General features: G+C 38.0%; 5 protein-coding genes across 7 annotated transcripts in view; 2 read left to right on the top strand and 3 right to left on the bottom strand.

The window, feature by feature from the left end:
* Positions 12,096 to 14,037, top strand: LOC104757528 (amyloid beta A4 precursor protein-binding family B member 1-interacting protein-like). Of its 3 annotated transcripts, none has more exons than XM_010480277.2 (2): positions 12,096 to 13,134; positions 13,528 to 14,037. In XM_010480277.2, exons 1-2 carry the CDS (start codon positions 12,334 to 12,336, stop codon positions 13,918 to 13,920), a joined length of 1,194 nt encoding a protein of 397 aa, XP_010478579.1. In that variant the 5' UTR covers positions 12,096 to 12,333; the 3' UTR covers positions 13,921 to 14,037. The 3 variants fall into 3 exon arrangements, with proteins under 3 accessions (XP_010478579.1, XP_010478580.1, XP_010478578.1); XM_010480278.2 differs by having other exon boundaries at positions 12,096 to 13,138; positions 13,568 to 14,037; XM_010480276.2 differs by having other exon boundaries at positions 12,097 to 13,134; positions 13,525 to 14,037.
* On the bottom strand, positions 16,393 to 18,868 carry LOC104757527 (transmembrane protein 56-B; the record flags this gene model as incomplete). Its single annotated transcript, XM_010480275.2, is given in 9 exon segments — positions 16,393 to 16,775; positions 16,941 to 17,000; positions 17,114 to 17,189; positions 17,283 to 17,404; positions 17,614 to 17,688; positions 17,778 to 17,916; positions 18,007 to 18,095; positions 18,201 to 18,396; positions 18,634 to 18,868. Coding segments are annotated over 8 exon segments (837 nt in total). The 3' UTR covers positions 16,393 to 16,640.
* On the bottom strand, positions 20,615 to 24,837 carry LOC104757526 (protein argonaute 2-like). Its single transcript, XM_010480274.2, has 3 exons — positions 23,924 to 24,837; positions 22,615 to 23,755; positions 20,615 to 22,528 (listed from the first exon to the last, which is right to left on the bottom strand). The coding sequence occupies exons 1-3, from the start codon at positions 24,687 to 24,689 to the stop codon at positions 21,073 to 21,075; spliced, it is 3,363 nt and encodes a 1,120-aa protein (XP_010478576.1). The 5' UTR covers positions 24,690 to 24,837; the 3' UTR covers positions 20,615 to 21,072.
* LOC104759591 (uncharacterized protein At4g04775-like) lies at positions 25,878 to 26,968 on the top strand. The gene is made up of 2 exons (XM_010482502.2): positions 25,878 to 26,320; positions 26,813 to 26,968. The coding sequence occupies exons 1-2, from the start codon at positions 25,895 to 25,897 to the stop codon at positions 26,966 to 26,968; spliced, it is 582 nt and encodes a 193-aa protein (XP_010480804.1). The 5' UTR covers positions 25,878 to 25,894.
* LOC104759590 overlaps positions 27,376 to 27,900 on the bottom strand; it is a 1,233-nt gene continuing 708 nt past the window's right edge. The window contains exons 2-3 of the mRNA XM_010482501.1: positions 27,536 to 27,874; positions 27,376 to 27,454 (exon numbers count right to left, since the gene is read on the bottom strand). Of these exons, the coding sequence (XP_010480803.1) occupies positions 27,376 to 27,454; positions 27,536 to 27,874 (418 nt within the window). The remainder of the gene's footprint in view (positions 27,455 to 27,535; positions 27,875 to 27,900) is intronic.

Genomic DNA, 27,900 nt, shown 5'->3' with positions numbered 1-27,900 from the left:
CTGTATGGAGAATGGAAAATTTTGTGGTCCGTGGCGGCACAAGACGCGTTTGACGTGATCAAGCATAAGTTGACGACAACGCCAATTTTGATACTTCCTGATTTTGAAATGCCGTTTGAGCTCCACTGTGATGCTTCCAAATTGGGGATCAGTGCCGTTTTAAGTCAACAGTCTTGTCCCGTGGCTTACTTTAGTGAGAAATTATCTGGTGCTCATAGTCGTGATAGTATTTACATTGTGGAGTTCTACGCGGTGGTTCAAGCTATCAAGCATTGGCGACACTATCTAGTGCATCGAGAGTTTATTTTATTTACTGATCATGATGCTCTCAAACATCTTGAGAGTCAGGTTAAAGTCTCTTCTCGTCATGCTTCTTGGATTGCGTATTTGCAGCAGTTTACGTTTTCTATTCGTCATAAGGCAGAAAAGTTGAATCGAGTGGCCGATGCGTTGAGTCGTCGACATACGTTGCTCATGACGTTGCATGTAGCGGTTCCGGGCTTTGCGTCCTTTTTGGATCTTTACAAGACGGACCCTTTTTCAGTACTATTTTGGCTGATGTCAAGAGTGGAGCACATAATGATTTTACTATTGTGGATGGGTTTCTTTTTTATGGGGTTCAACTTTGTGTTCTAGATTGTAGTTTGCGTTTAAAGATGATTGAAGAGTTACATGCGGAGGGGCATGTTGGTCGTGATCGCACGCTTCAGCTTGTGTCCTCGTCTTACTACTGGCCTACTTTACGTCGTGATGTGGAAAGATTTGTGGAACGTTGTCGTGCTTGTCAACTTGCTAAAGGAACGGCTTCAAATGCTGGTTTGTACCTTCCTTTACCGGTTCCAACTCAACCTTGGACAGATGTGAGTATGGATTTTGTTTTGGGTTTGCCTAGAACTCAACGTGGTAATGACTCTATTTTTGTGGTCGTTGACCGGTTCAATAAGATGGCTCATTTTTCCCATGTAAACGTACTACGGATGCGGTACATGTTGCCCAGCTTTTCTTTCAAGAGATTTACCGTTTGCATGGTTTACATACTTCCATTGCTTCTGATCGCGACACGAGGTTCTTAAGTCATTTTTGGAGGTCACTGTGTGTTAGTTTAAGCGGAAGTTAAGAGAAGAATTTGTGATGGAGAGAATGAAGTCGGCAAAGAGAAAAAGAGAAACATAAGATTCTATTAGTATATCGGTTACAATGTAGGTCAAAGCCTTTAAATAGGTACATAAACTAGGGCTACTCCCTTTACACTCGACAATAAGATGATAGGGACATAAAGAGAGATAGAGAAGAGCGGATCCCAATACTGATAGCGACTGGTCATGGTCTCCTACGAGGAAGCTAACCCGTGATTTGCTCTCGCTTATCCTCTAACAGCTATGAGAAGGATTCTAGATCCCTCCATGGGCCTTTAGACAACTCAGCCTCTGCTTTCTTCATATATCTTAATTAGACTCGGCCTTATTTGATACTTGTACGGATGACCGTACGGACATGACCAAGTCTCGAGTGGCTCATGGTCAATACTCCCCCTCAAGCTTAGCCGAATGTAATGGCTAAGCTTGGAACCCGTGAAGTATCACCTCATTAAAAACCTTAACATAGAAAATCTCATGGGACAAAACTATGTTAAGGGAAAAAAAGTGTGATATCCATGAGTTAGGAGAGTGACTCATGGGAGTGTAGGATTTACGAGTCCCAGCTTGCCATGAATATATTCGCAAACTTGGGGACTCGCAGCCTTGGTAAATATATCTGCTAACTGATCTTTACTTGGCGTGTGGCATGGTAAAACTACCCCTTCTTCAATCTTTTCTCGAACTTTGTGGCAGTCTATCTCAATGTGCTTAGTTCGTTCATGAAACACCGAGTTAGTAGCAATGTGTATTGCAGCGTTGTTGTCACAATACATGTTGATCGATTTATCGAATTCAACGCCAAGGTCTTTAAGTAGTCCTTTGAGCCAGGCTAGCTCGTTAGTGAGCTTCTTCAAAGCCCTATATTCGGACTCAGCGCTTGAACATGAGACTACCTTTTGCTTCTTCAACTTCCAAGTTACTAGGTTACCACCTAGAAAGGTACAATATCCAGTAGTAGACCTCCTGTCTATTGTATCGCCAGCATATTCCGCATCACAATATCCTACCAGCTCCGTGTTATTGTTCTTTCCCATCCAGATACCTTGGCCGGGACTCCCTTTGAGATAGCAAAGAATCCGCTCTACCGTGTGCCAATCGAAGTTTGTTGGTGCTTTCGTCTGTTTGCAACTTGGTTTACCGCATAGCATAGATCCGGTCGTGTGATCGTAAGATAGATCAACTTTCCCACAAGCCGACGATATCTCCCCACATCCTCATATGGCTCAGCCAGTTTACTAACCGGAGGATTTGGCATTTTCTTCATCTCCCCCTTTCACTTGACCTGGTAGCCCTCTTCAAGTGGGGCAGAGACCGGTTTAGCGCCAAGCTTACCTGTTTTTTGGAGAAGATCAAGGGTATACTTCCTTTGAGAGAGAAACAGCCCCTCCGGAGAGCGAGAGATTTCAATCCCAAGGAAGTATTTGAGCTCACCAAGATCCTTAATATCAAAGGCGGAGTGAAGAAGAGCTTTAGTGGTAGAAATCATGTCATTGTCATCACCGGAGATGATTATGTCATCACCGGAGATGATTATGTCATCAACATAGACAAGGACCACAACGCGACCACCAGTAGTACGGAGATTGAAGAGAGTGTGGTCCGCCTCAGACCTCTTGAAGCCGTTGTGGCAGAGTGTGGAGCTAAGTTTGTGGGACCACACCCTAGGGGATTGTTTCAAGCAATAGATAGCCTTGCGAAGGCGAAGAACTTTACCCGGGGCGACTATAACCTTCAAACCCGGAGGAAGGTGCATGTAGACCTCCTCTTCAAGCTCCCCCTGAAGAAACACATTCTTGATGTCCATCTGCCATAGGTCTCAAAACAAATTGGTGGCAAGAGAGAGAACAACTCGAACAGTGTGGAGCTTTGCGACCGGAGAAAATGTATCCGTGTAGTCAGTGATATAAGTCTGTGTAAAACCGTGAGCAACCAGACGAGCCTTATGTCTTTCCAGATCACTGTTACTTAGATATTTGATTGTGAACACCCATTTGGAGCTGACTGCTTTCTTGCCTTTGGGAAGATCCGCCTCATCCCAAGTATGGTTGCGGATCATGGCACCAGTTTCATCGTCAACAGCATCTAACCACTCATTGTATTCTTTAGCCTCGTTATAGGTTTGAGGGACAAACTGAGCATCGATTTTGGTGAGAAAGGCAACATGGTCTGGAGAAACAAGGTCAAGCGAACACACAGCCTGAATAGGATGAGCCACTGCTTGATTAGTATAATAAACCCGTTGATTCTTCAACTGTTCACTATGCCGAGGTTGTTTTAACCGTTCACTGCGCCGAAGTTGTTGAGAGCCTGCGTGTGTGGTCGAGTCCTATGTGGGCTCTGGATCCACATCATTGGTACTGCCGTCAGGGTCCGATTTGGAGTTGATGGTGTCATGAGCCGGGCCAGTGTCATTGGGCGTGTTGTCATCTGATGGAGTGTAAGTGACACGATCTGAGGATTGTGTTTGAGCTGCTTCCTCCTCTGGTCATGATCGAATCGGACTCCCTAGGTCAGGCTGACTTCTTGTCTCGGAATGGTTCGGTGGTGTAGACGTAATACCAAGGTGATCAAGAAGGAACTTCAAGTTGGTTGCCCTATTACTTGTAGATTGAGTTAAGTCCTTTAAACTTGCCCAATCTTTGTTCGCATAGTATCCTTGGGTTTCAAGAAATTTCACATCCCGGGAGACGTACATACGACCATGGACCGGATCATAACACTTGTAACCCTTTTGCGTCGTAGAGTAGCCAATGAACATGGATTTCGTACTCTTTGCATCAAGCTTACTCCTTTGTTCTCCTGGAATCAAAACGAAACACACACACCCAAAAACTCGTAAGTGATCAAGAGAGAGTTTAGTCTGATTAAGAATTTCAAATGGAGATGAGTCATGAAGGATCTTAGTTGGGGTTTGGTTGATTAAATAGCAGGCAGTCATCACGACATCGCCCCAAAACCTCTTTGGTACATTCAAGTGAAACAGCATTGATCTCGCAACCTCCATGAGGTGGCGATTCTTCCTCTCAGCTACTCCATTCTGTTGAGGAGTGTATGGACAGCTAGTTTGTTGAAGAATGCCATGCTTCTCTAAGTGCTCTTTTAGTTTGTGACTTGTATATTCTCCCCCCCATTGTCTGATCTAAGTACCTTAATGTTAGCATTGAAATGATTAGTAACATAATTTTGAAATTTAACACAGGCATCATAAACTCTATCTTTAGAGGGTAACAAAGTAAGCCAAGTATACTTAGATTTTTCATCAATAAAGGTCACAAATACTTGTTATTATCTCTAGAAAGACAGGGAGATGTCCACACATCAGAATACACTAAATCAAAAAAATGCTCATAAATGGTATTAGATTTAGGGAAAATAGACTTGCAATGTTTTCCAAGAATACAAGGTTCACAACTAGAGTTATCAAAGGAAACATTGGGCAACATTAATTCAAGAGCACGAGAGTGTGGGTGGCCTAGCCTAGCATATCATACATCACTTGAAATATTACTAAGATTCGACATAAGTGAAAGCAAATTAGAAGACTGTGGTGAAGTTTTCTCTAAAACATTAAGTTCTCCTCTAGCATCTCCTTCTCCAAGAATCTTTCCAGTCTAAATATCCTGAAAATGTACACTATTAGGCCCAAAAATAGTATAACAATTTAAATCAGTAGTTACTCTCTTAACTGATAAAAGATTAGATGTAAAAGTAGGCATAAAGAAAGCTTTTGAGTTTTTATCAAATAATTTCAAGTCTCCTACTCCTTTAACAAGTATACGGTCACCATTAGCAATGATAACACTACCAGCAGCTGGTTTTATGTTGTTTATGAGACTCGGGTTGCTTATCATGTGATGAGAAGCTCCCGAGTCTACAACAAGAGATTTACTAGGTTTTGAAGCAAAGAAGGTGGTACTGGAGTCCTTTAATGCGCTAATGGACTTGATGAGAGCCTCCAAGTCCGATTTCCTCACAAGGTCTCCATAGGACGCTGCCATGGCCGTGGTCACCGCTCCTCCTTGGTTCACCGGTGCCTTGGCCGCTTGGCCCTTCTTGCGAGAGATTGGCCTTGAACTTAGCCGGCTTGAGGTGAGGGTGAAGAATCCAGCACTTGTCCTTCACATGACCTCACTTCTTGTAATGGTCGCATACCACCACTTTCCGGTCCTCGTGCCTGTAAACTCCCTTGTTGGCCATGGCCAAGTCTTCCTTCCCAAAAAAGAGGCCAAGGGAATCTTGTTCCTTTTGTACTTGAGAGCACACGTCTTCAAGGGTAGTTAGCTTGTCTCCACGAAGGATATGTTTGATGAGATCATTGAAAGCCGGGTTGAGAGTGAGTAGGAGGCCGAAGACCTTGTCTTGCTCCTTTCTCTCATTGAGGATGGCCGGGTCGATGGTGCTTGGTCGAAGCATCTCAAGTTCTGCCCAAAGTGACCTAAACTTCCCAAAATGTTTGGTGAACTCCAAGTCTTCTTGGTGGAGGCAGTTGATGGCCTTCTTGACTTCAAATACTCGGGTCAAGTTGGTCACATTACCATACACATTCGCAAGCGTCTCCCATAGATCCTTGGCCGTCTTGCAATACAAGTATGCTTCAAGGATTGGTGCGTCAAGCGAATTCTGGAGAATGGCAAGCACGGTCTGATCTTCTTGGAACCACTTGATTTCCTTTTCGAGTTCAGCCTCCTTGTTTTCTTCCTTTCCTTCTTTACCGTCGTCTTTAATGGCTTTCTTGGGAAGTTGGTCCGTTTCGATGTGGATCCATAGTCCCCGGCCACTAAGCGCGGTCTTTGTGGTTCTCTTCCACAACAAGTAGTTGGCCCCTTTTAGGACCACCGGTGTAACAATCGGTTTGGAGTTGTCCATGATCACGGTTTGCGATAGAGATGAGTTTAAAATGGTTTAAATTGGGTAGTGAGTGTAGCAGCAAGAATATAGTAACAAGAGTAGAGAGTAAGGAGAGTATAGAGAATCAAAAAGTGAGTTTAGAGAGTCAAGACTCGAGATTTCTCTGATACCATGTTAGTGTAAGCGGAAGTAAAGAGAAGAATTTGAGATGGAGAGGATGAAAACGGCAAAGAGAATAAGAGAAACATAAGATTCTATTAGTATATCGGTTACAATGTAGGTCAAAGCCTTTAAATAGGTACACAAACTAGAGCTACTCCCTTTCCACTCGACAATAAGATGATAGGGACATAAAGAGAGAGAGAGGAGCGGATCCCAATACTGATAGCGACCGGTCATGGTCTCCTACGAGGAAGCTAACCCGTGACTTGCTCTCGCTTATCCTCTAACGGCTATAAGAAGCATTCTAGATCTTTCTATGGGCCTTTAGAAAACTCGGCCTCTTCTTTCTTCATATATCTTAATTAGACTCGGCCTTATTTGATACTTGTACGGATGACCGTACGGACATGACCAAGTCTCGAGTGGCTCATGGTCAATACTTTGAAAATTGTTACGTACCAGTCTTGACATGAGTACGGCGTATCACCCGCAAACTGATGGTCAGACAGAAGTGACTAACCGTGCTTTGGGTAATATGTTGCGGTGTCTGGTTGGTGACAATATACGTTCTTGGGAAACTCATTTGTGTCAGGCTGAGTTTGCGCATAATCATGCGACTAACCATAGCTCTGGTTTTAGTAATTTTGAGATTGTTTACAGTTTATTACCGCGGGGTCCTTTGGAGTTGACGACAGTTCCAGATCCTCGTCGTTTGCATGGACGTGCGGTGGAATTTGTGGATGCCTTGAAGACTACGCATCAGCAGGCTTGTGAACAGTTGGAACTCTCTTCCCAACGCTACAAGGACAAAGCCGATGTCAAATGGCGGGAGTTAGTCTTTCAACCAGGTGATAAGGTGTGGGTTGTTCTTACTGAGGATCATATGCCTTCGCATGAATACAATAAGCTTCGGTCCCGTAAAATTGGTCCGGTGGAGGTGTTGGAACGTATCAATGATAATGCTTATCGCCTTCAATTACCTCCTCATATGCAGAATTCTAATGTGTTTAACGTCAAATATCTCTCGAAGTATCGTGGTGACAATGACGAACCAGATTCAGAGGCGAATCTTTTTCTACCCGGAGGGACCTAATGCAGCGCATCTTAGGCGTTCGTCTTCTATTTCCTTTTCTCGTTGGGTTTTGTTTACGTTTATGTTTATCTTGGGCTTTATGTTTTGTTTTGCTCTGTTTTAGTCGGTTTACAACCTAGGGTTTTCTTTGCTTCTTATGTATAAATATCATCTTAGCTTCAAGAAGGAAGATATCTTTTACTGAATAATATTTCAGAGCTTTAAGTTTCTCTATTTTCTTGTTTATCGGCTATTCTTTTGAATCAACGATCTACAAGCTTGTCTCTTTGAATCAACGACAGTAGACAAACTCCTCTGTTCGGCTATTCGTGAGAATCAACGAACACAAAGTTTTCTATCAGTTACGCTGCGCCATATATCCAACTCACCAAAAATCCATCATTGAACTAATTAACAATCTCCACGTATCTCTTGCACACGAAATTAGTTTTTTAAAGGATCCAAATATGCTACTAAAGGTTTCTTAAATTTTCAGAAAATTGGAAATTTTTGCAGTTAAGAAAAAACCCTTGGGTTTATAAAAATGTTGAGTGTCTTCATTTTTTTTTTCATGACATCCAGTTTTTTGTTTTTAAACGTCCATATTTCTTCTATAAGAAATGCCACTTTTCACAATACTCTTATCAAATAATAATACTATAGCATTTTCTGTTTATGATATCACTTGAATGGACCTAAGTGAAAATAAAACCAAAAGTAAAATCGTTACATTGTTGCAAAATAATGTGTTTTGTTTCGTTAGAGAGAGATGCGTTGCGAAATCTACAAAAGTGATTGGTCAAAGCGAATACTTGGAGGGTCCTAGCTGGCACACTATTAAATTACTTGACAAAAGAAGACGCTGACGTGGCGGCGCAGGCTTTTCAGTGTCCTGTCTTAAAGGACGAAATGGACTTTTTTCCTTTCTTTTTTCTTCAGAAAAAATAGTATGATGCTCAAAAGAAATTGCGATCACGCCTCAAAACTTTGTATTAAACATTCTAACCAGGAATATGTAAATCAAATTCATCATTAAAATCATATAGGTAACACTTAACACCATCATAGTTAGCAGTTACTATCTTTTTGTTAAATTTATTCACAATAGATAACTAACAAACAAAACGATAACGCATTAAATGGACACCACATTTCAAAGTGATATATATTGATGCTTGTGTTTGGTGTTTAGAGCAAGTGATAATACGGTTGTGTAATTTTTTATATTCGTCTTTGTTTTCCATATATAGGTTTTTTTCCCTTCATTGAAATATATTGAGTCTTATTTATTTGGCTGATATGATTAAGATTTTAAATTCAGAAACTATTATAATTTACTTTTAATTAAGGTATAACTATTATAAACTAATTTTTATTGTGTACAATTGTCATAGAAAAATAATAAAAAGAATTCATACATACATAATTTTTCTTTTTTTAGTTAAGTTGTTTTAAATTTTCAGAACATAAAATCTTACATTTTTTTTTTCAACCACTACATTTATGGTTGCTTTCAATTGTTTTTTTTTTTTTTTGTCAACTGTTGGGCCACAACTGGCCGGTCCATTAGCCAAATTCCTACATTCGTAGAAACCAAAATTCGATCACAAGTGTGATGGTGCCTTCTACAAATGAACTTACCTCCTACCACTACACTAAGGTCACTTCACAAAAATCTTACATTTTCAAATAAATCATATCGTCAAATCCTCCAAAACATCTAAAAAATAGGCAAATTTCCCATTTAATATATTTTGCAAATTCGTTATCAATTATGAAAAAAATATTGAGTGGAAGTCCAAAATTGAATTATGCAGTTCGTCTAAAGTATATGAAACATACGTTTACTTACGATTTCCATTTTCTTTGTAGATATATAAGAAAAGAAAAAACACAAAAATATAATTTCGATCAGTTAAACACTTAGGAAAATTCCTTTATAGTATATAAACAAAAAAAGAAACACTTCTACAAGTGTTAGTACGTTATATCAACTATTTATACTTAATTTGTACCATTCAAAACCAAAATTCATATTATTATTCAAGTAAAATATTGTGTACAATTACTATATATGTACTAAAACGCATACTTTTTTGTCATGATATGACCAAGCTACTGTATATATATTATTATTTGATTTAAGCATACTAATTAGGTTCGTAGTCGTGACTATTGAAAATTTGAAACCACATTCCTTGCATATAACCAAATTTCAATTTCGTATTTTAAAGTCCTATTTTAATGAACAGAAATATCAATATAGCTTGATTTGTTCCATATATATATATCAATAGCTTGATTATATCATGACAAAAAGTATTCATTTTAAATTTTTTAAATGATATACTCTTACTAGGGCTTCATTGTTTTGACGTGACTAATTATAGTGGCATGCATGTCAACCATGAAACAAATACTACAAATAAGAAGAGAGAGAAACAGAGACTTTGCATTTTAATGATTGTTAAGGTTGTAACGTCGGTCTTGTAATTGATTCATGTATGCTTTTCATACTAGATTTGATTTTTTATTTTATTTTAAGTTAATAAACTTTGAAAGTTTAAGAGATATGATCTTTACAAAAAGCATACACGATCCATGCATGCAGAAATACATATGATTAAGTCCACTCCCTCCATGCAAGTTTCGATAGATCCTTTACTTGTTTAAGTTCATTCCACTTTCATTTATTTATTTGTTTTACACGTCTATCAATTATAATTGTTACTTTGAATCACATCATTCTTATAAGTTATAACTATATATCGATATAGGTTTAATTAACCGTTTAATTTAAGTATATATCTTCTTAAACCACACACACAAACATTCTCATGAAAATCTTCATAAACTATTTAAAATTTAATATCTTTGAATTTTGTGTTTCAAACCATACATGATGTTTGTAAGTAGAGTTGCAACAATAGTTATCTAAAAAAATACTTCAGATGTAAATTACATGTAAAAAATGGCTCGTCCATGGCCTCATTAGAAAAGTGGTTTTATCCTAATTGATTGTAGATATATTAAACTTCTGATAGCATAGATCATCTAAAGTAGATGGATTCCAAATATTACATTTCAAATAATTTCGTATACCATTATATTTCCTAAGAAATCATTAGTTTTGAACCTTTTATTGAAAGACTAATAACATCTCTGCATCGTAGATTTGTAACGTGGGAGCTTGATTGTTTATGTATCATTTTGCAGACAATGATGCACTGTTTGTATTTTCCATATGGGATGCAATAATATCTCTCGCCATGCAATGCAACTTACGTAGTGTACGCAAATTATTATGTATATATTAATTTATCTATTTCTGTTGCTGAGAAAGTACTTTTACGAAAATTATACTTTTTTTTGAGTTTTTAAATACTGTGACATCTAACTACTTTGGAAAATAATGAAATTTCAATATTTATGTGTTCTAATTCATACATTAAGAATATACATTAAGAATACTTTAGCTATCCATGAATATTTACTTTTATATATTTCTAAATATCGCATTTTTTTTTATTAGATAACTTATATATATAGAAGACTAATCTTCGTGAAAACGAGAATTTAATCATGAAGACCAAATTTATTTATGAACATTAGTTGAAATTTGATTTAAGGTCTTCTAATTACCAAAATAGGATAGAAATGATAATTTAATCATTACAAATATGCTTTCAAATTTTTAAAGGATAAAAAGTTGTGTCCTTTTAAAAATCTGTGAATATATATATATATATATATATATATTTCTATACATATTTTGTGTAAGGAACCTATAATAAGAATCCTAATCCATGTTTTACTCCAAATCCTTAATTATACATATGATTTCTAAATATAGTTTATGTACGTAAGGAAATTAAGCATTGACGTATTGTATACAAATTAACATACATGCATGCGCAAAAATAAGTTCAAAGGCAGATACATTAAAAGAAAGTAATTATTCTACTAATAGCTCGTGCACATGAGTTAGAGAATCGCAAATCAATCCATTTTTTTGTAAAAGAAAGTATGAGAAACAATCATACACAAAGCCAATAGCTTTTCGAAGTTTGAAAAAAAAAGTCATGTATATATTATCACTGTATTAGTTTTATTAAAATGGAAACGAGATCTACATAGGATGCCTCCAAAATCTACCAATTTCTTATAAGTTTGAAAACAGATACAACACTCACGCATTTGCCTGTTGAATAAGACCGTTTATGAGGACATTTGTGGTCCTAAACTAATTAAAAATATCGAATCGCATTGTTCGCATTTGTGGTTTCTTGACATTTTTGTCGTATATATACGTCTAGCTTGGTCTACTTACCTTTCAATACATACAATTTCTAGTATCTAATTATGCAGCAATGGTGATTTGAAAACCTAATTAAACAACAAGAAAAAAAAAATCGATCGATAGATGTTCTTATCTCTATTAATTTACTAAACATACTACTGCGATTATGAAAAACACAGTTTTTACCATTAAATTATTTATGAAAAAAATAGGGAAGTAGATTTTATGAAACATTGACCCATTTACTCCACCTATTTGAAATTGTGTACATAATTAGAAATGCTAGATACACCTAAGATTTCCTGTCCCCAAAGAAATAAAGAGAGACATGAATGAATGAATGAATGAATGAATGAAGTTTGATATATATTAAAAAAACAAAAAAAAAAACAAAAAAAAAGAGAGAAAATGGTCAATTTAATAAATTAATGAATGAATGTTGCCAAAAGAAAAAGAAAAAAAAATTAATGAATGAATGGGTTACAACACTACTTAGTTTTTCTTTTCACTTGGCTCCCAATTTTGCAATACTTGTCCTTTTTATTGCACTTGGTGACAATCTTAGTACTACAACAAAAAGATTTTGACCAGTCTTCTCAATCACACACCCACATGAAAAACATAAAGAAAATAAATCAAACTATCCCCAAAACTTAAACACACACTACACCTATCCCCACCTCAAGACAATCCCTTTCTTCTCCCCTTTCTCCAACACCTACCAAAAGCCTCTCTCTCTCTCTCTCTCTCTCTACACTAATCTCTCTCTAGTTCTTGATTTTTTCAAGATTATTTCAAGAAAAGAAAAAAACATGGCTGACCAAAGTGGTGGGTTAGTTATGATGAGAGAGTACAGAAAAGGTAATTGGACTCTAAACGAGACCATGGTGCTCATTGAAGCCAAGAAGATGGATGATGAGAGGCGGATGCGGCGGTCCATCGGCCTTCCACCGCCGGAGCAGCAACAAGACAGCCGTAGTAGTAACAAACCAGCTGAGCTACGGTGGAAGTGGATAGAAGACTACTGTTGGAGAAAAGGTTGTATGAGGAGCCAGAATCAGTGCAATGACAAATGGGATAATCTTATGAGAGACTACAAAAAGGTTAGAGAGTACGAGAGGCGAAGGGTAGAATCGTCTATTTCCGCGGCAGAGTCCTCTTCATCTTCAGCTGCTGCTGCCGCCGCCTCTGCTGGGGATACGCCGTCGTACTGGAAGATGGAGAAGAGTGAGAGGAAAGAGAGAAACTTGCCGAGTAATATGTTGCCTCAGACATACCAAGCTTTGTTCGAGGTGGTTGAAAATAAAACACTGCCTTCTTCCACCGCAGCAACCGCCGTGACCGCTGCTGTTGCGGCTGCTGCTGCCGCTATTGGAAGTGGAAACGGTTCGGGCGGTGGACAGTTACAAAAAGTGCTACAACAACAAGGTTTAGGATTTGTTGTTCCAAAAGTACATCAAATCATTCATCAGCCTCCTCCTCCTCCTCCTGCTGTTATAGTATCTCTTCCTCCGCCACCGTCTCAACCACCGCCGCTGCAGCCGTTACCACGACCACTACTTCTGCCACCGCCTCCACCGCCTTCTTTTCATGCTCAGCCAATACTGCCCACAGTAGGTACCTTCTTTCTCTCTCTTCTTAACTTCTAGCATTTGCTCTTAAGTTTAGTTTTTATTATTTGAGAATACTAAAAAAAAATCTGAGATTAAAAGAAAAACCCACATTGTACTTTATGTCAATAATTAGGCTGATTAAACCTGAAAATAATGTACAATTTTAATGCAACTTTTTGATGTGTAAAAGCTAATGTTATTCTTTTGTTTGATACAACTCTTAACTAAGAACAAAAAAAAAAATACTAATGTATTTAACAAAAAAAACCATACATTAGGTATCTTGCTATTAAGATTGGATTATTTTGGATATATATACATTACGTTATCTTTAATTGGTATTAACAAGTAATTGGTTACGGGTTATGTGTTTAATAATCTTTGTTGAAGAAGGATAGTAGTAGCTCAGATTCTGATACAAGTGAGTATTCAGACACATCTCCGGCGAAGAGAAGGAGAACAATGCCGACCACAACCGCCGGTCCTAGTGGTGGCGGTGAAGAAGAGACGACAGTGGCAGCTGCGTTATCAAGAAGTGTGACTGTGATTGCAAACGCGATTAGGGAGAGTGAGGAGAGACAAGATCGGAGACATAAAGAAGTGATGAGTGTACAAGAGAGGAGACTAAAGATCGAAGAATCCAGTGTTGAGATGAACAGAGAAGGGATGAATGGATTAGTGGAAGCCATTAATAAGCTAGCGAGCTCCATTTTTGCCTTAGCTTCTTCTTCTTCATCATCTTCTTCTGCTCGCCATAATAATCAACATCAAGGAGGTCCACCATAATATATATAACTTGAATAATTGTTATGTAGTTAATTTGATTAGGGAAGTGATTAAAATCGTGGAGAGTGATGATCGGAGTACATAAATTGATATTTGAAGTCTTAATATTGTTTTTCACTATCAAATGTTTTTATAAGTAAGTGAAGTTTGTTGATTCCATGCAAAATCGAAATGTGATACTTATGTACATGGTAATTAAACTGTGGACTTCATATCACAAGGAAACTCTATGTTTCGATTTTGATAGTGTATGTATGTTCCTATAGAATAAATACACCAAATTAAGGTGCTTAGCTAGTAATAGGTCAAAACCGTATCTTTTGTTACTAATTATCAAGTTAACTTACGTTACATGTATGTATGCTTTCTTGGCATATGTATGATTCTATACAAAATTACATGATCTATTCGTATAAGAGAGATCCTTGACGATACAGTTTGTGACTATAGTTCAAAAATATGGAGCCTTAACGGATACACGTAAATGTAATGCTACTCAATTACATTTGGTGTAACCAAAAAAGACTTAGAAGGACGACGTAGATAGCTAATCATGGACCTATATAATCATGCACTTAAATAAGAAGAAGCTATGATACTTTTGGATGGAGAGCGTGAGATGAACGAGCAGGAGAGAGGAGCGTAGGGAAGCATTTAAGTGAGAGAGAAAGTGGTCAAAGGGGGCAGAGAGAGCAGTCAAAGGAAGGGGAAGAGTGTGGAGGCCATTCTATTGAGTATTATTGGTTCCCTTCTCATTCTTCTCTCTCTTCAATGCATCAAAGAGCTTAGTGACAAAAAAACAAAAATCCTTCTAATTCTTTTTTAGCTTCTAAGATTTCTGATTGTTAATCAAAGTGTAGAGTGTATTTAAACTACAAACCTAAGGTTAGACCATCCTGTCCAATATACATACTAATTATAAACCAGTTGGTATATGGTATGTGATCTTTACACTATAAACCGGTACACTTCGCAGTTAACTCATTTCACAAGACCTACATTTTTGCAAACACTATAATAAATTGAGAAACCGCCCCATAGCATAATGTAACAACGGGTTAGACACAACCCACGTACGTTAACCCTAGCTATAGTCAACAATCCTACCATGGTGGGGGTTAAGGTAGAATTACTTAAGCCACGTTTCATTTTGTCCTTTAATAAGATTTCAATATCTCTAAGAATGTAGTTAAGAAAAGTGGAAACTATTCTGTCTAAGTTGAACTTGAATAACCCATGCTTCATATAGATATATAGTCAATGCGCAGATCCTATAAACACACGTAAGGTCCATCTTATGAACACGATAGTTCGATATTTTATTTGCTAGTGAAAAAGGGGAAATAAGAGGAACCCATGAGGGGTCACAACAATAAATCACAATGGGCCAATTTGGTAACCAATATAATAGGATATAAAATTATAAAATGTTTATAAGAAAGAGAAAAAAGAAAAGTGAAGTATGTAATGTGGTATAGTGTTGTACTCTATGGCCAAAAGTGCCTCTCTTTTTCTCCCCCACACACCCCCTTCAGATGCAGCTTTTCTACAGAGAAAGTGAGCTGTGTTGAAATAATGACAATAATAATAATAAAAATAAAATAAAAACATTTTAGATAGAGACTGGTGCGCTATGTTAACTTATGACACACCAAATTGTACCTGAAAATCAAATCTAGAAAAATCTATTCGTGTGATTAAAAATGGTTTACTTAGACTGATATACAGACAAAACAATGTTTAGATTGTATGGTTAATGTATGTTGTTACACTGATTATAAACTTGGTCTGACATTTAGTTGTGATTAATTAGTACTAGAAATGATAACATTTACATAAATGTGGATTCTCTCACCGTCGATATTCAAAACCAGTAAAATGCATGGTTTTGACATTTCTTTTTCTTAATAAGAGAATACTATTCTTTTTTCACAAAAATTAAAAACAAAACACTATTTTTTTTTGTCTTACAGAAACAACAGAAAACAAAGTAAACAGGACTAAAAAAATACACAATCAGTCACATACCGTTGTTTGTATCCGTACATTATCCTAATTATTATAAAAAGAGAACTCAATGATGTCGACACATACGAATACGCAGTTCATGTGACAGTGCAGTATTCATATTGTGCAATTGTGTTCATTGATTGGGCCTATGAGCCACCACCGATAACCATAACAACTAGTCCACATAATGGCCATCACGAGCGGGGTTTTAAATACATGTTCTTCCACCGAACTCTACGCTATTATCTATTTTGCTGTGTATATCTCTAAACTGTAAATCCTTAATCATCTAACTGGCAACTACTACATTTGGTTCAAATAAAATTACACATTCATATTTTGCTGTTTTAATACATTCATAGTTCTTGTTACTGAGAAAATTGAACCAAAATATAGTAAAAGTTAAATGTTTTTTTCCTCTAGTGTTTACTCTACATGTAATTAAATTAAAACCCTAGAGGCAAAAAAAAAAAAAAACTATAAGAAAGAAAACAGAATTACATTGTATACTGAAAAACGTAAAGAGAGGCTTGAATTTTTGATCATTTACAGAGTCAGAGGATCGTATCATTTTTGGTTTTTTTTCCTTTTTCTTTCTCCATCAGACAAAAACTACTTACACTAGAGAGACAGACATATGTCAGAGGGACAAAGAAGAGAAGATGATGATCTGATGAAACAACATTGTGAGGAAGACTCACCACCAATCCTCAACATTCACATCTCTTTGCTAATGTTTTCTTTACCCCTCTCACAATCTTCCCGAACCATACCAAGTTCATGACACCAAGCGCAGCTGGTACCCCGAATACCAAAACGTAACCGAAGATGTGCATCCTCATGACCTACCACAAAACAAAGTAATTCCCAATCACATAAACCAAAAAACCACATCGAGAAATTTGAAGCGTTGACTTCATGAGGAAGGTTTTGAAGCTATAGGGGATCAACATATCAATAAATCCGCTACATAGTAAGGAGAATGATGAGAAGGGGATTATGAGTTTTACCTGGTTGTAGTGGAGATAGACATGATAAAACATGTATATGAACAGTAGAATTCTAGCAACCTGACATAAAAGTGTAGTGAGTGATAAGTAGAGACATAAATGCCTAGCATCGAAATGAATCGAATGTTCATAAGGATTTTATAATCATTAGGGAAACGCCATTAACAACGTACCAGCCAGGCCAAGAAGATGAAAACGCCATTAACAACGTATGCCAATGACTTCTTCATACCAGCGGTGTCCAGGTACCTTCATAAGACCCCCACAGTCCGCTTTTTTTTGTCAGAAGAAAGATTGCTAAGGTAATAATTCCTGTACAGTAAATGGAAAAGAGGGAAGTACCATCTCAAGTTGATCTCTGGGGTTGTAATCTCTGAGATGAGGACCATGTAGGTATACAACTGTCCTTCCCCAGAAAACAAAGAGTAGGCGACTGCTACCCCCGATAGTGAATGATGCACAATCTGAAATCAATATGCCAATCTCTGTCTTAGTTTCAAGCGTGTTAGCAATCTTTACATATTAATATTGTTGAGCAATGCAGAGGTGTGGAAGTTGATAAACCGAAAGTGAAACCTCAACAAGCTGAATATTTGGGAGAATCTTGAATATCTTTTTGAGAGAAAACACTAGATAGAGTAAAGTGTTTGTTTGGTCGAGAAAAGTTACTTACATACTCGATCCCACCCAATGAAGGGTATTTCCAAAAGATCATCCCAAGATCAGCAATGAAGTAACCAATAGATATCTGCAAATCATTGATATAATAATGTTCAGAAACTCTCCTCTCAAAGACTCTACATTAGCCTTTATGTATCCAGTGAAATCAGTGCATACCCCTAAACCAAGAGAGGAAAGCCGTGAGCTCCGGAAAACAACAAGATCATTATGCCACCTATCAGAAAAGAGGTCGGACCAGAAAACAAAATACAGGGACAGAGCCGAGATAAATATAGCATGAACTGTTGAGATACCCCTGCCAAACAAAATGAAACGATTCAAAAACCTAAACAAACACACACACAACACTTGAAAAAGAGTAAAACAATCATCAAAACACACAAACCGGTTATTCCATTCGATTCTTTGAATTTTAGTGAGAATGATATAAGTCTTCGAATGTGAGTTGCTGATAAAATGACAAAGATCATACACCTGCAAAATAACATACAATCATCAATCAATCACTGCATGGATCTCGCTTCTTCCCAGACCAGATCTATAAAATCCATAAGTAGATAAAAAAGAACAGAACTTTACCACTTTGCAAAGGAAAATGCCGGTGAGAACAGAGGTGTAAGGAATAAAGGGATCAGCTAATAGATAGTTCTTAACCAAATGCTGAGCTTGGTGATGATATGACTTAATAGCACCAATCGTTTGCAAAGACGTCGTCGACATTGCAGACAATAACAAAATCTGGGTCTTTCGTAGCACTATCTCATCGTTTATAAACCTACACCAAAATCCCAAATTGACAACAAAGACATCATCATCACCAATCTCAATCCACCTTTTTTCATAAATTTATCAATCTCGATACCTTAAAATCGAATCTTAGTTAATCTGAATTAGAGATACGATAAACAAACTACACTAGAGACGAACCCTAATCTCAAAAATCTCAAAAAAAACTCACAACAAAATGCAGATTCGATAAGATACATACAGACAAAGAAAGGCAAATAAATACCTAGATTGGGGAAGATCCAAAAAACCCGATCGAGGGACAACGAAACTGGGATTCAAATCGAAGTCAAATTAAGATCCATGGAACCTATGAAGAATCTCAGATTAAAAAGGAAGGGGATCTGAAATTGAAGAAAATGTCACGCAAAGGGAGAAGATTTTTTCAGAATCGAGAAAGAGAAAACTGTGAGAGTGAGAGAGGGAGAGAGAGAGAGGAAAAAGCAGAGAGAAAGGGTAAAAGGGAAGTAGCATCAATGAAAGAAGAAGACGTTGTTGAAGATGATGATGAAGAAGAAAGCTTTAATCAATGTGAAACGATGTTGTTACGATAGAGAAGAAACAACAACACAAAACACTCCATCTCTGGGCAAACACACTAAAATAATAAAAATATACAGCTGTTACACGAAAATAAGAAAAAAAAAAAAAAAAAAAAAAAAACAAAACAAATTGTTCAATTTAAAGTGTATATATTAGTTATGTATTTAATTCATAGGTTTCATCTTTTTATTTATATGCCAAACTTTAGTCTTTAGGGTAATTTTTTTTTTTATAAAAAAATGTATAATATATGCCTAACTTATGTTAATGAGTGGGGTTAAAAAAAGAAAAATTAAAACTCGTTTTTTTTGGTAAAAATAATAGAATATACGTTTTTTTTGGGTGGAATATACATATGAAAATAACATGAACCAAAAGGATAACACGAAAATGATAAAATCGGAATAAAATAAAGAGTATAGATTATTATAGTTCGATTCGTGTGATACACTTCGACTATCATGTCTTTTTCACTTTTTTTTTTTTTTTTTTTTTNGATAGAATAAAGTATAACAAACAAAAGTTTTGTTATTAGATGATTTTATATATTTCCTATATAAAAAAAAAACGTCGCTTATAAAACAAACAATAGTACGTGACGCTTTTTTAATTTACAAACCGAACATAGTGTATATAACATAAAATTCTAAATGAGTCAATGTTGTAAATGAGAGATTCTGAAAGCAACAAAGCAACCAATCAATGAGTATATATACACGTAACATCGCAACTAAATTTTTTTAAAACCATATTCTAATTTTAGTAATAAAACTTTGACATTGTTCAAAATCCACCTTCAATAATGTCTTATTATTTTAAAAGTTAACAGCTATGGTTCATGAACCCAAGAGAAATATCAGTAAGCTCCATCAGAAAAATACACAAAAAGCCCATAATTAATCAGAGTAAAAACATACACCTCGAACTCATTATTTCATCATCTCTTAGATCTCAAAATTTCACTAAACATAGAAACCAAACATAGGATACTTACTGAACCCAGAATCTGAATCTATTTATAATAAACCAAGTTAACTATGCATGGTGGTATTTTATGCATGACAAAATCAGCGTAAATTCCACAAATATAGGCTAGGTCCAACTAACCCATACTCTGTATCCACAAAACACAGTCATACAAACATACTTCAGCTTCCCAAGCATGCATTAGTCATTCCTACCGGCAAACCACTTTACTCCACCTTCTGAGCAAGCTTAAAAAATGTTTTATGAGCTTAAACCCAATAGAATCTTAGGTAGATTGAGACATTACAAATAAATGTAACTCAGGAAGTAGAACAATAAACAGAGCGAATGACGAATATATGAGAGTTTGAAAAAAAGAGAGGAGCACACACGAGTTAACAAGTTCACTGGTCAACCGACTCCACCTATGTAATGGGGCTAAAATAAGTTTAGGCTTAAATGCATATACACGTTATTTGCTTCGCCAACAAATGAATATATATCATTACATAGAAAGTCTAGAAGAAAGGGTACATGCTAAAAGCGAGTTCAGACTTCAGAGAGACTAGCATATTTTTTATTCACATTGATGATCTTTTGTATTATATATGTGTTAGTCCACAAGGCTCAAAAGTTGAATGAATTAATCGAATGATGCAGAGCTTCACTATATACTTCTGTAACAACCGGACACGATCAATGCAATTACTAAACTTCAGACACAAAATGAACATGTAAAAGCCAAACTACAATATATTCCTACTTGTACTTGTTGTCTTATCTCTGAGATCTTAAGCTTTAATAAAACCAAATTTGCAAAACGCAAGCAAAATATGAGATAATTTGCAACCAAATTTGCAAAACGCAACCAGAGTCTGAAATACAATCAAAAAAAAAAAAAAAAAAAAAAAAAAAAANAAGACGTGGTTTCTGCTCTAAAGAGCATTATTACAACACCAAATAGATAGATATTCATTTCAACACACCAACCAAAATAAAAGAAACACACTGCGAAAAAACCCAATTAGATTCACGCACAAACTCCTTTCTAACCAGAAAAAAGGAGTAAAACTGCGTTTTTCGGGCGTTCCGATTCCGAATATAGTATTAAGTTCAGCTTGGGACCCTAAACACCAAAAAAAACTCACACTCTTCTTCAGACGAAGAACATAACATTCTCAAGCAATGGGTGCAGCTTGTAACTTGCTGTGTCCTCGATTGTAAGAGATGGTAATGAAGAGGCAAGCGAAGCAGCAGACGTAGAAGCTCCCCTCGGCTGAATAATGTTCCTCTCACGAGAGCTTGCCTCATGGTAAATCCTTCCTCTATAGGCAACCATGTCAGCATAATAAACCGGAGGAACAAGAGAGACGGGTTTGGTGCAGCGAGTGAAAGTGAAACACATCTCGAAGATGAGCTTCTGAACCTGATCTGATGTGAATCCAAGTTCATCCCAAAGAGTGTAGTAATGAGTCGGTTTGCTTGTCCCGATCCCTCCATGGTGACTGCATAGGTAGAAATCATACTCATACGGGTGGATGACTTTAGTATCAACAACCGTACCTGAAGGCACATTGCCCGTATCACTTCCATCTTTGTTTGTAGCGGGGAAGAAACGGGTTTGGTGACGTTTCTGTGCTACGATGACCGTTATCTTTGGATTGTAATTATTCTTCTCAAAAGTCAGCTTGACATCAAGCAACTCCACATTGAGAACCATATCGAACTGACCATCGCTGACACCATCACGGAATATCACAATCTTGTTAGGTTGTTTCCCAGTGGACTTAACATGAGCATTGACAAGCTCCCAGCAAGCACCCCCAAATCCTTGTATTTCCTCTTTACGGTTAGGCTGGACAATGACTCTAGCTGCATAACGGTTAGCTTCAGGCCAGTTTAGAGTACCGACAACAGCAACAATAGACGGGCTCTTCTTGTCTCGAGCAGCGGGATGATTGACATCGGCACCAATGAACATGACCTCATCGTCTTTTTGGAAGAAAGAGAAAGTATTATCCACCAGCTCGACGTTGCTTCCACCAACCTTTGCGTTTATCTTGAGGGCAAGATTTGCAAGGTACTGATCAGAAATTCTAGTGGTAGACCCGGTCAAGAAACACTGAGTTACCAAACCCAGTTTGGTTTCTGCTACCCATTTCAGAGTCTTGTAGCCATCACACCTCCCGGACATAGCACAAAGAACAAGAGTTGGACGAGCCCCACCGTGCTTAAGAGAAGCCTCTTCAATTACGGACTGAAGCAATTTCTCAAGAGCATTACAATCAGAAAGCGTAACCATTTTGGATGTTTTGTAAACGATAGGACGCTCCATCTGCATCCCAAGATTCGAACAACGTTTGATCAGGGCATCCACAAAGTCACTAGGCACGGATGCGGTGAAGTCAAGTACAGCCCAATGCTTGACTATAGATCCCTTCGTGACTCTCTTCCCCATAAGGTTCCATTGATTGCTCTTTGTCGCGTTAGGTTCCACGCGCAAAGGTCCCCTTCTATCTGCCAACTTCAATGTTGGAGCCTTTAGTACACGACCTACCACCGATGTCATGTTTGTATCCACTTTCAATCCGAAGTTTCTAATGACTCCTCCACTGTCATAAACACACATAGAAAATGATAAGACTAACAAAAATTTTAAAAGATAGAAAAATAAAAGTGAAGTTCTTTGTACACATACCCGATCGGTCCATTACGAGACTTTATTATCTCATCTATATTTTTCTGCCTTTGTTGTGGATTGACCAGTGACAACTTCTTTAACCACGACGCTGACTTGTTATTTAAGTTCTCCTTTGGATAAATCTGACCCTCAACCAAGTCGCAGAACTCCATGGGGACAAAATTTTGCTGACCATTTTTCCCCAAATCCAAGCAAGGAATATCTTTGTGTTCAATGTCTCTTCCATACTTGGTCCTGAAATACTCAACAATGGTAGTTTTTCTTGGCGGCTCGTTTCCAATAAGATCAAACTCTATGTCTTTTGTGTCTTGCTTACTCAGCCCTACAATTGTGAGTTTCTGCTTGTTCTTTCGATGATTGACAGTGACTTTCAAACCAGTCAATGCCCATTCCACATCACCCCTACAATTCCTGACCTGACGTATATCAAACCGCCGCTCAAAGTACAACTTCAAGTACTCGATGACTGACATTGCTTTGCCAAACGCCAACACGGAGTAGTCCAAGCACAATGATAAACCTTGTGCCGTGGGCTTCAGAGTATGACGATACCCTCTCGCAGGTGCAACCCCGAAGCGAAAGTCTTCACGAGTGAAAAAGCTTTTACCAACAGTGATCATACACTTGGAAGGATGCTCTTTCATCACAACATCCATCCCTTGCAATACATCACGCGGATTGGAAGACGTACTCCCTGTCATGTACTCTTCCAAGTCACGTAGCTTCAGCGCATTCACGTGCTTGATCGTAAACGTATAGCTACGACCTCTCATCTCTTCAGTTGCAGGGAACTCCACCTTGAATGAACCCGTAGGCAGTTCAGCCGCGCTGAAAATGTTCTTCTGACCATCATAAGCAGTCATAGCAAAGGGAAACTCGCCGGGATTGTCGGTGAACACCTTGTCCCTGACCATAGCTAGCTCAAACCTCGATATCTTCTTCGTGGGATTGTCTCCTTTGATTTCAACATCATAATGTATTATGACATTATCAGGATTGAAGGTGACTTTAAAATGATTGACAAATAGATTAACACGCCGCACAGCCGCAACACCGCCTCTATCAGGTCGCTTCATTGGTTCTTTCCTATCAGTAGACGCAACTTGTACAGATGGTCTTGGATTCACAACTTCAGCAACTGTCAAATTAATATACAAACATTTATTATAATCGTTAAAACAAAATAATCACATAAATAATCTCCCTAATGATTCATAATTAAGCTCAATCATTTTATTATAATCGTTTCTGAATTTTCCCTAATCTCAATTCCCAAAGGTACGAAAACAAAAAATTGAGAGCATACCACGAACGGGTTCAGAAACCACGACGGAGGTGGACGAAGAAGCCGAATCAGAAGAAATCTGTAGCTTACGACTCCAAGCGCCCCTACCGGCGCCTCCAGCATGAATCAGTTGTGTCACCTGAGCCGCCTGTGGACGAGGTTGTTGCAACTGAGTACCACGGCCACCGTGACCTGACGGAGGTCCTGCTTGTGTCACTTGTGGCTGCGGAAACGCCTGTGGTCGAGGTTGATGGAACTGAGTACCACGGCCACCGTAACCTGACGGAGGTCCTGCTTGTGTCACTTGTGGCTGCGGAAACGCCTGTGGTCGAGGTTGATGGAACTGAGTACCACGGCCACCGTAACCTGACGGAGGTCCTGCTTGTGTCACTTGTGGCTGCGGAAACGCCTGTGGTCGAGGTTGATGGAACTGAGTACCACGGCCACCGTAACCTGACGGAGGTCCTGCTTGTGTCACTTGTGGCTGCGGAACCGCCTGTGGTCGAGGTTGCTGGAACTGAGTCCCACTCCCACGGCCACCGTGAACAGACGGAGGTCCCCACTGACTCTGGCTTCTGAAATCCTGTTGCTCACCGCGACCTTGACCACGATTCCCACCGCCTCGCTCTGAGCCACGACCACGACCATGATCACCGCGGCCATAACCGCGACCACGGTCTCCTCCCCCTCCGCCGTAACCACGACCTCCACCACCACCATCGCCACGACCTCCGCCGCCTCTGCCACGGCCATCGCCACGACCACCTCGGTAACCACCACGCTCCATTGGATTAGGATTTGTATGGATCGTAACGGGAAGAAACTTTAGTGAAATAAAATTAAAAAAAAAGCTTTGGCTCTGCTCAGTTTAAACAATACAACTTGTGTGAACGAATAACCAATCCGAGGTTTTTTAAAAGAAGCCAATAAGGAATTTGTCTCAGAGAGGCTACTATATAAAGAAAACAAAAAGAAGAAGCCTTAATTCATAAGGAGAGTTTTTGTAAATAAGAGAAATTATTTTTTCTTTTTAACTCACACAAATTAAGAAAGCCTTAACTCGTAAGGAGAGTTTTCATAAAAAAAAATGATTACTTTTTTTTTTTTAATAACTTTTCTAAGACAAATTAAGAAATCCTTAATTCGTAAGGAGAGTTTTGGTAAAAAAAAATGTTCACTTTTTAATAACTTCTCTAAGACAAATTATGAAATCCTTAACTCGTAAGGAGAGTTTTGGTGAAAAAAAATGTTCACTTTTTGTTTCTTTTTAATAATTTCTCTAAGACAAATTAAGAAATCCTTAACTCGTAAGGAGAGTTTTGGTGAAAAAAAATGTTCACTTTTTTTTTTCTTTTTAATAGCTTCTCTAAGACAAATTAAGAAAGCCTTAACTCGTAAGGAGAGTTTTGGTGAAAAAAAATGTTCACTTCTTATTTTAATTTTTAATAGCTTTCCTAAAATACATTAAGAAAGCCTTAATTCGTAAGGAGAGTTTTAGTTAAAAAAAAGTTTTTTTTTTTAGTAACTCTCTAAGACAGATTAAGAAGCCTTAACTCGTAAGCAGAGTTTTGGTAAAAAAGAAGTTCCTAAATGTTCCTTTTGTAAACCTACCGTAAAACATGGGAAGTACAATCGTCTTGTTATATTTTTGGAAAAAAGCTTTTAAATATCCCATCTATTTTTTCTTTGAAGATTAATACCTAGTCTTTTTTGGTTGGAAGTTTAATACCTGGTCTATTTTTTGTTGTTCAATAAAATGTTGGTTTATATTTATGTTGGTTGATTAGTATCCCGTGGTCAACAGCCGTTAAAGATCGTGACAGAACCACTAACCATGGTTAAAAATTAATAACACGTGGTTAATTAAACACTCTAAAAGACACTGTTGCCCTTCACTCTTCACTCTTGTTTTTCCCCAATTCGCGAAGCCCTTGATAGAGAACCCTAAATCAATTATTGTTTTCCTCTTCTCTTCCTGGGTTAATCGTAAGAATGATGAGCCAAAGTTCAGGGTCTGATACAAATTCGAGTCGGATCTGGGATCCTCTTTGCTGCAATTGTGGTAGAGCTACGACGCTTGCAAAGTCTTGGACAAATGAGAATCCGGGTAGAAGATTCTTTAAGTGTGTTGTTCATGGTTTTGCAAAGTGGGCAGATGAAGAAAGGCCATACGGTTGGCAGAAGGTGAGCTTACTGGAGGCTAGAGATGAGATCAAGGTACTGAGGGAATCTCTGAAGGCAATTAATGTGACTGGTTCCACTGCTCTCTCCCATGATTTAGTGAACAAACACGAAGAAGAGAAGAAGAAGCTTGAAAGTGAAGTGATGGCTGCTAATGAGAGGGAAAATATGCTTAGGCAGTTTATCTTATTGTCTTGGGGAGGTGTCATTGTTGTTATTGCCATGATCCTTGTAATGGTAAAGATTTAGCTTACTTTCTTTGTGTTATGAAATATGAACTCCTATGTTGTAAGTTGCTAATGTATGTTTGAAATGAAAATATCCTAATTTCATTGATCCGAAAGAGTCATTTTGTTACAAAGATCCAACATCCCAAAAAACAAAAAAGGATCTGACCATAAGAAAGGGGCCAAAACATAGTTAACATCCTACATTGATCCTAGATAGCAACAAAAGGCATACAAATATTCTTCTACTTCTTGTCAGGTTGCCAAACATCAAACACCTTGTCATTCCAAGGAGACATAAAAAACACAGGCGCTCGAGGAGGTTCATCCGACCCTTTACCACGTCCCTTGCCACGACCCTTGCCTTCTCCATTCTTACGACCAGGAGGCCGTCCACGAGCACGCCCTTTTGCAGTTGTGTTACCTGGATCACTAGTGGTAGCTGGAGCACTTGAATGTTGTGGTACTTGTGGTTATTGCGTTGATTGGCTTTGAGCGATAGGTGGTGTTGATTGGGTCTGCGCTCTATGCCACCTNCTTACGACCAGGAGGCCGTCCACGAGCACGCCCTTTTGCAGTTGTGTTACCTGGATCACTAGTGGTAGCTGGAGCACTTGAATGTTGTGGTACTTGTGGTTATTGCGTTGATTGGCTTTGAGCGATAGGTGGTGTTGATTGGGTCTGCGCTCTATGCCACCTATTTGGTGCATTTTCGATGCTCCATGAATCATCATTATCCTATCACAAATCTGATGTGTTAAACTTGCAATTACTATTTGATATCATATATTTAAAATAGAAGGTTAAATTGCTTACCAGGATTTTCCTCGGTCTTCCTCTCTTGCGTGGAGGTCCTAATTGCACAGCTTGGTTTTTGCAGGTTCCCTTATTATGACCTATTTGTTTACAATTGCTGCAGGTCACAGATTTGCCTTCGCGAGTGAGCTTGGTTGGATTACTTGATGATTCGCCTGGCTCTTTGATCCTATCAAACTTTTTTGGACGTCCTCGCTTTTTCCTCTTATCAGGCACTTCAATTTCCCCTTTGCCTGTTCTCCTCCACAATCATTCCCCATTGACAGGATCGATGTTATCCTTGTAAGTAGCTTGCCACACAGTTGTTTGTAAACGTCTATCAATATAGCTACAAAAGTAAAAATCCCATCAGTTCATAATGTATAAGACATTGAAGTAATGATCCGAAATGATGACCACTCTAACTTACTCTTCTGGATCGCAGTTATGTTCAGTGATGACATAAATGGCATGCGGACAGGGTATGCCTGTGAGATTCCACTGGTTGCAAGCACATTCTCTATGTAGGAGATTGACACAGAAACTGCCACTTCCCTCCAAGACCTCGTATTTGTGCTCACCACTTTTGAGAACTGAACAAAACTTGGCAGATCTACGATTTGCTTCTAGTATTAGCATTACCTTTGGTGGGAACCGAAGTTTGCATTTTTGTGTCTTTGCAGCTAGCTTACTATTACGCTTCATTGCTATTCTTCTGAATTCCTCGAGCATGTTTAACACCGGCAACTTCCTAGCATCTTTAATTGTCCTGTTGAAACTCTCAGAAAGGTTGTT

This window comes from Camelina sativa, chromosome 17 (genome assembly GCF_000633955.1).
Source record: "Camelina sativa cultivar DH55 chromosome 17, Cs, whole genome shotgun sequence".
Taxonomy (NCBI): Eukaryota; Viridiplantae; Streptophyta; class Magnoliopsida; order Brassicales; family Brassicaceae; genus Camelina; species Camelina sativa.
The sequence above is the reverse complement of the archived record's forward strand: the minus strand, read 5'-3'. Positions and strand labels throughout refer to the sequence as shown.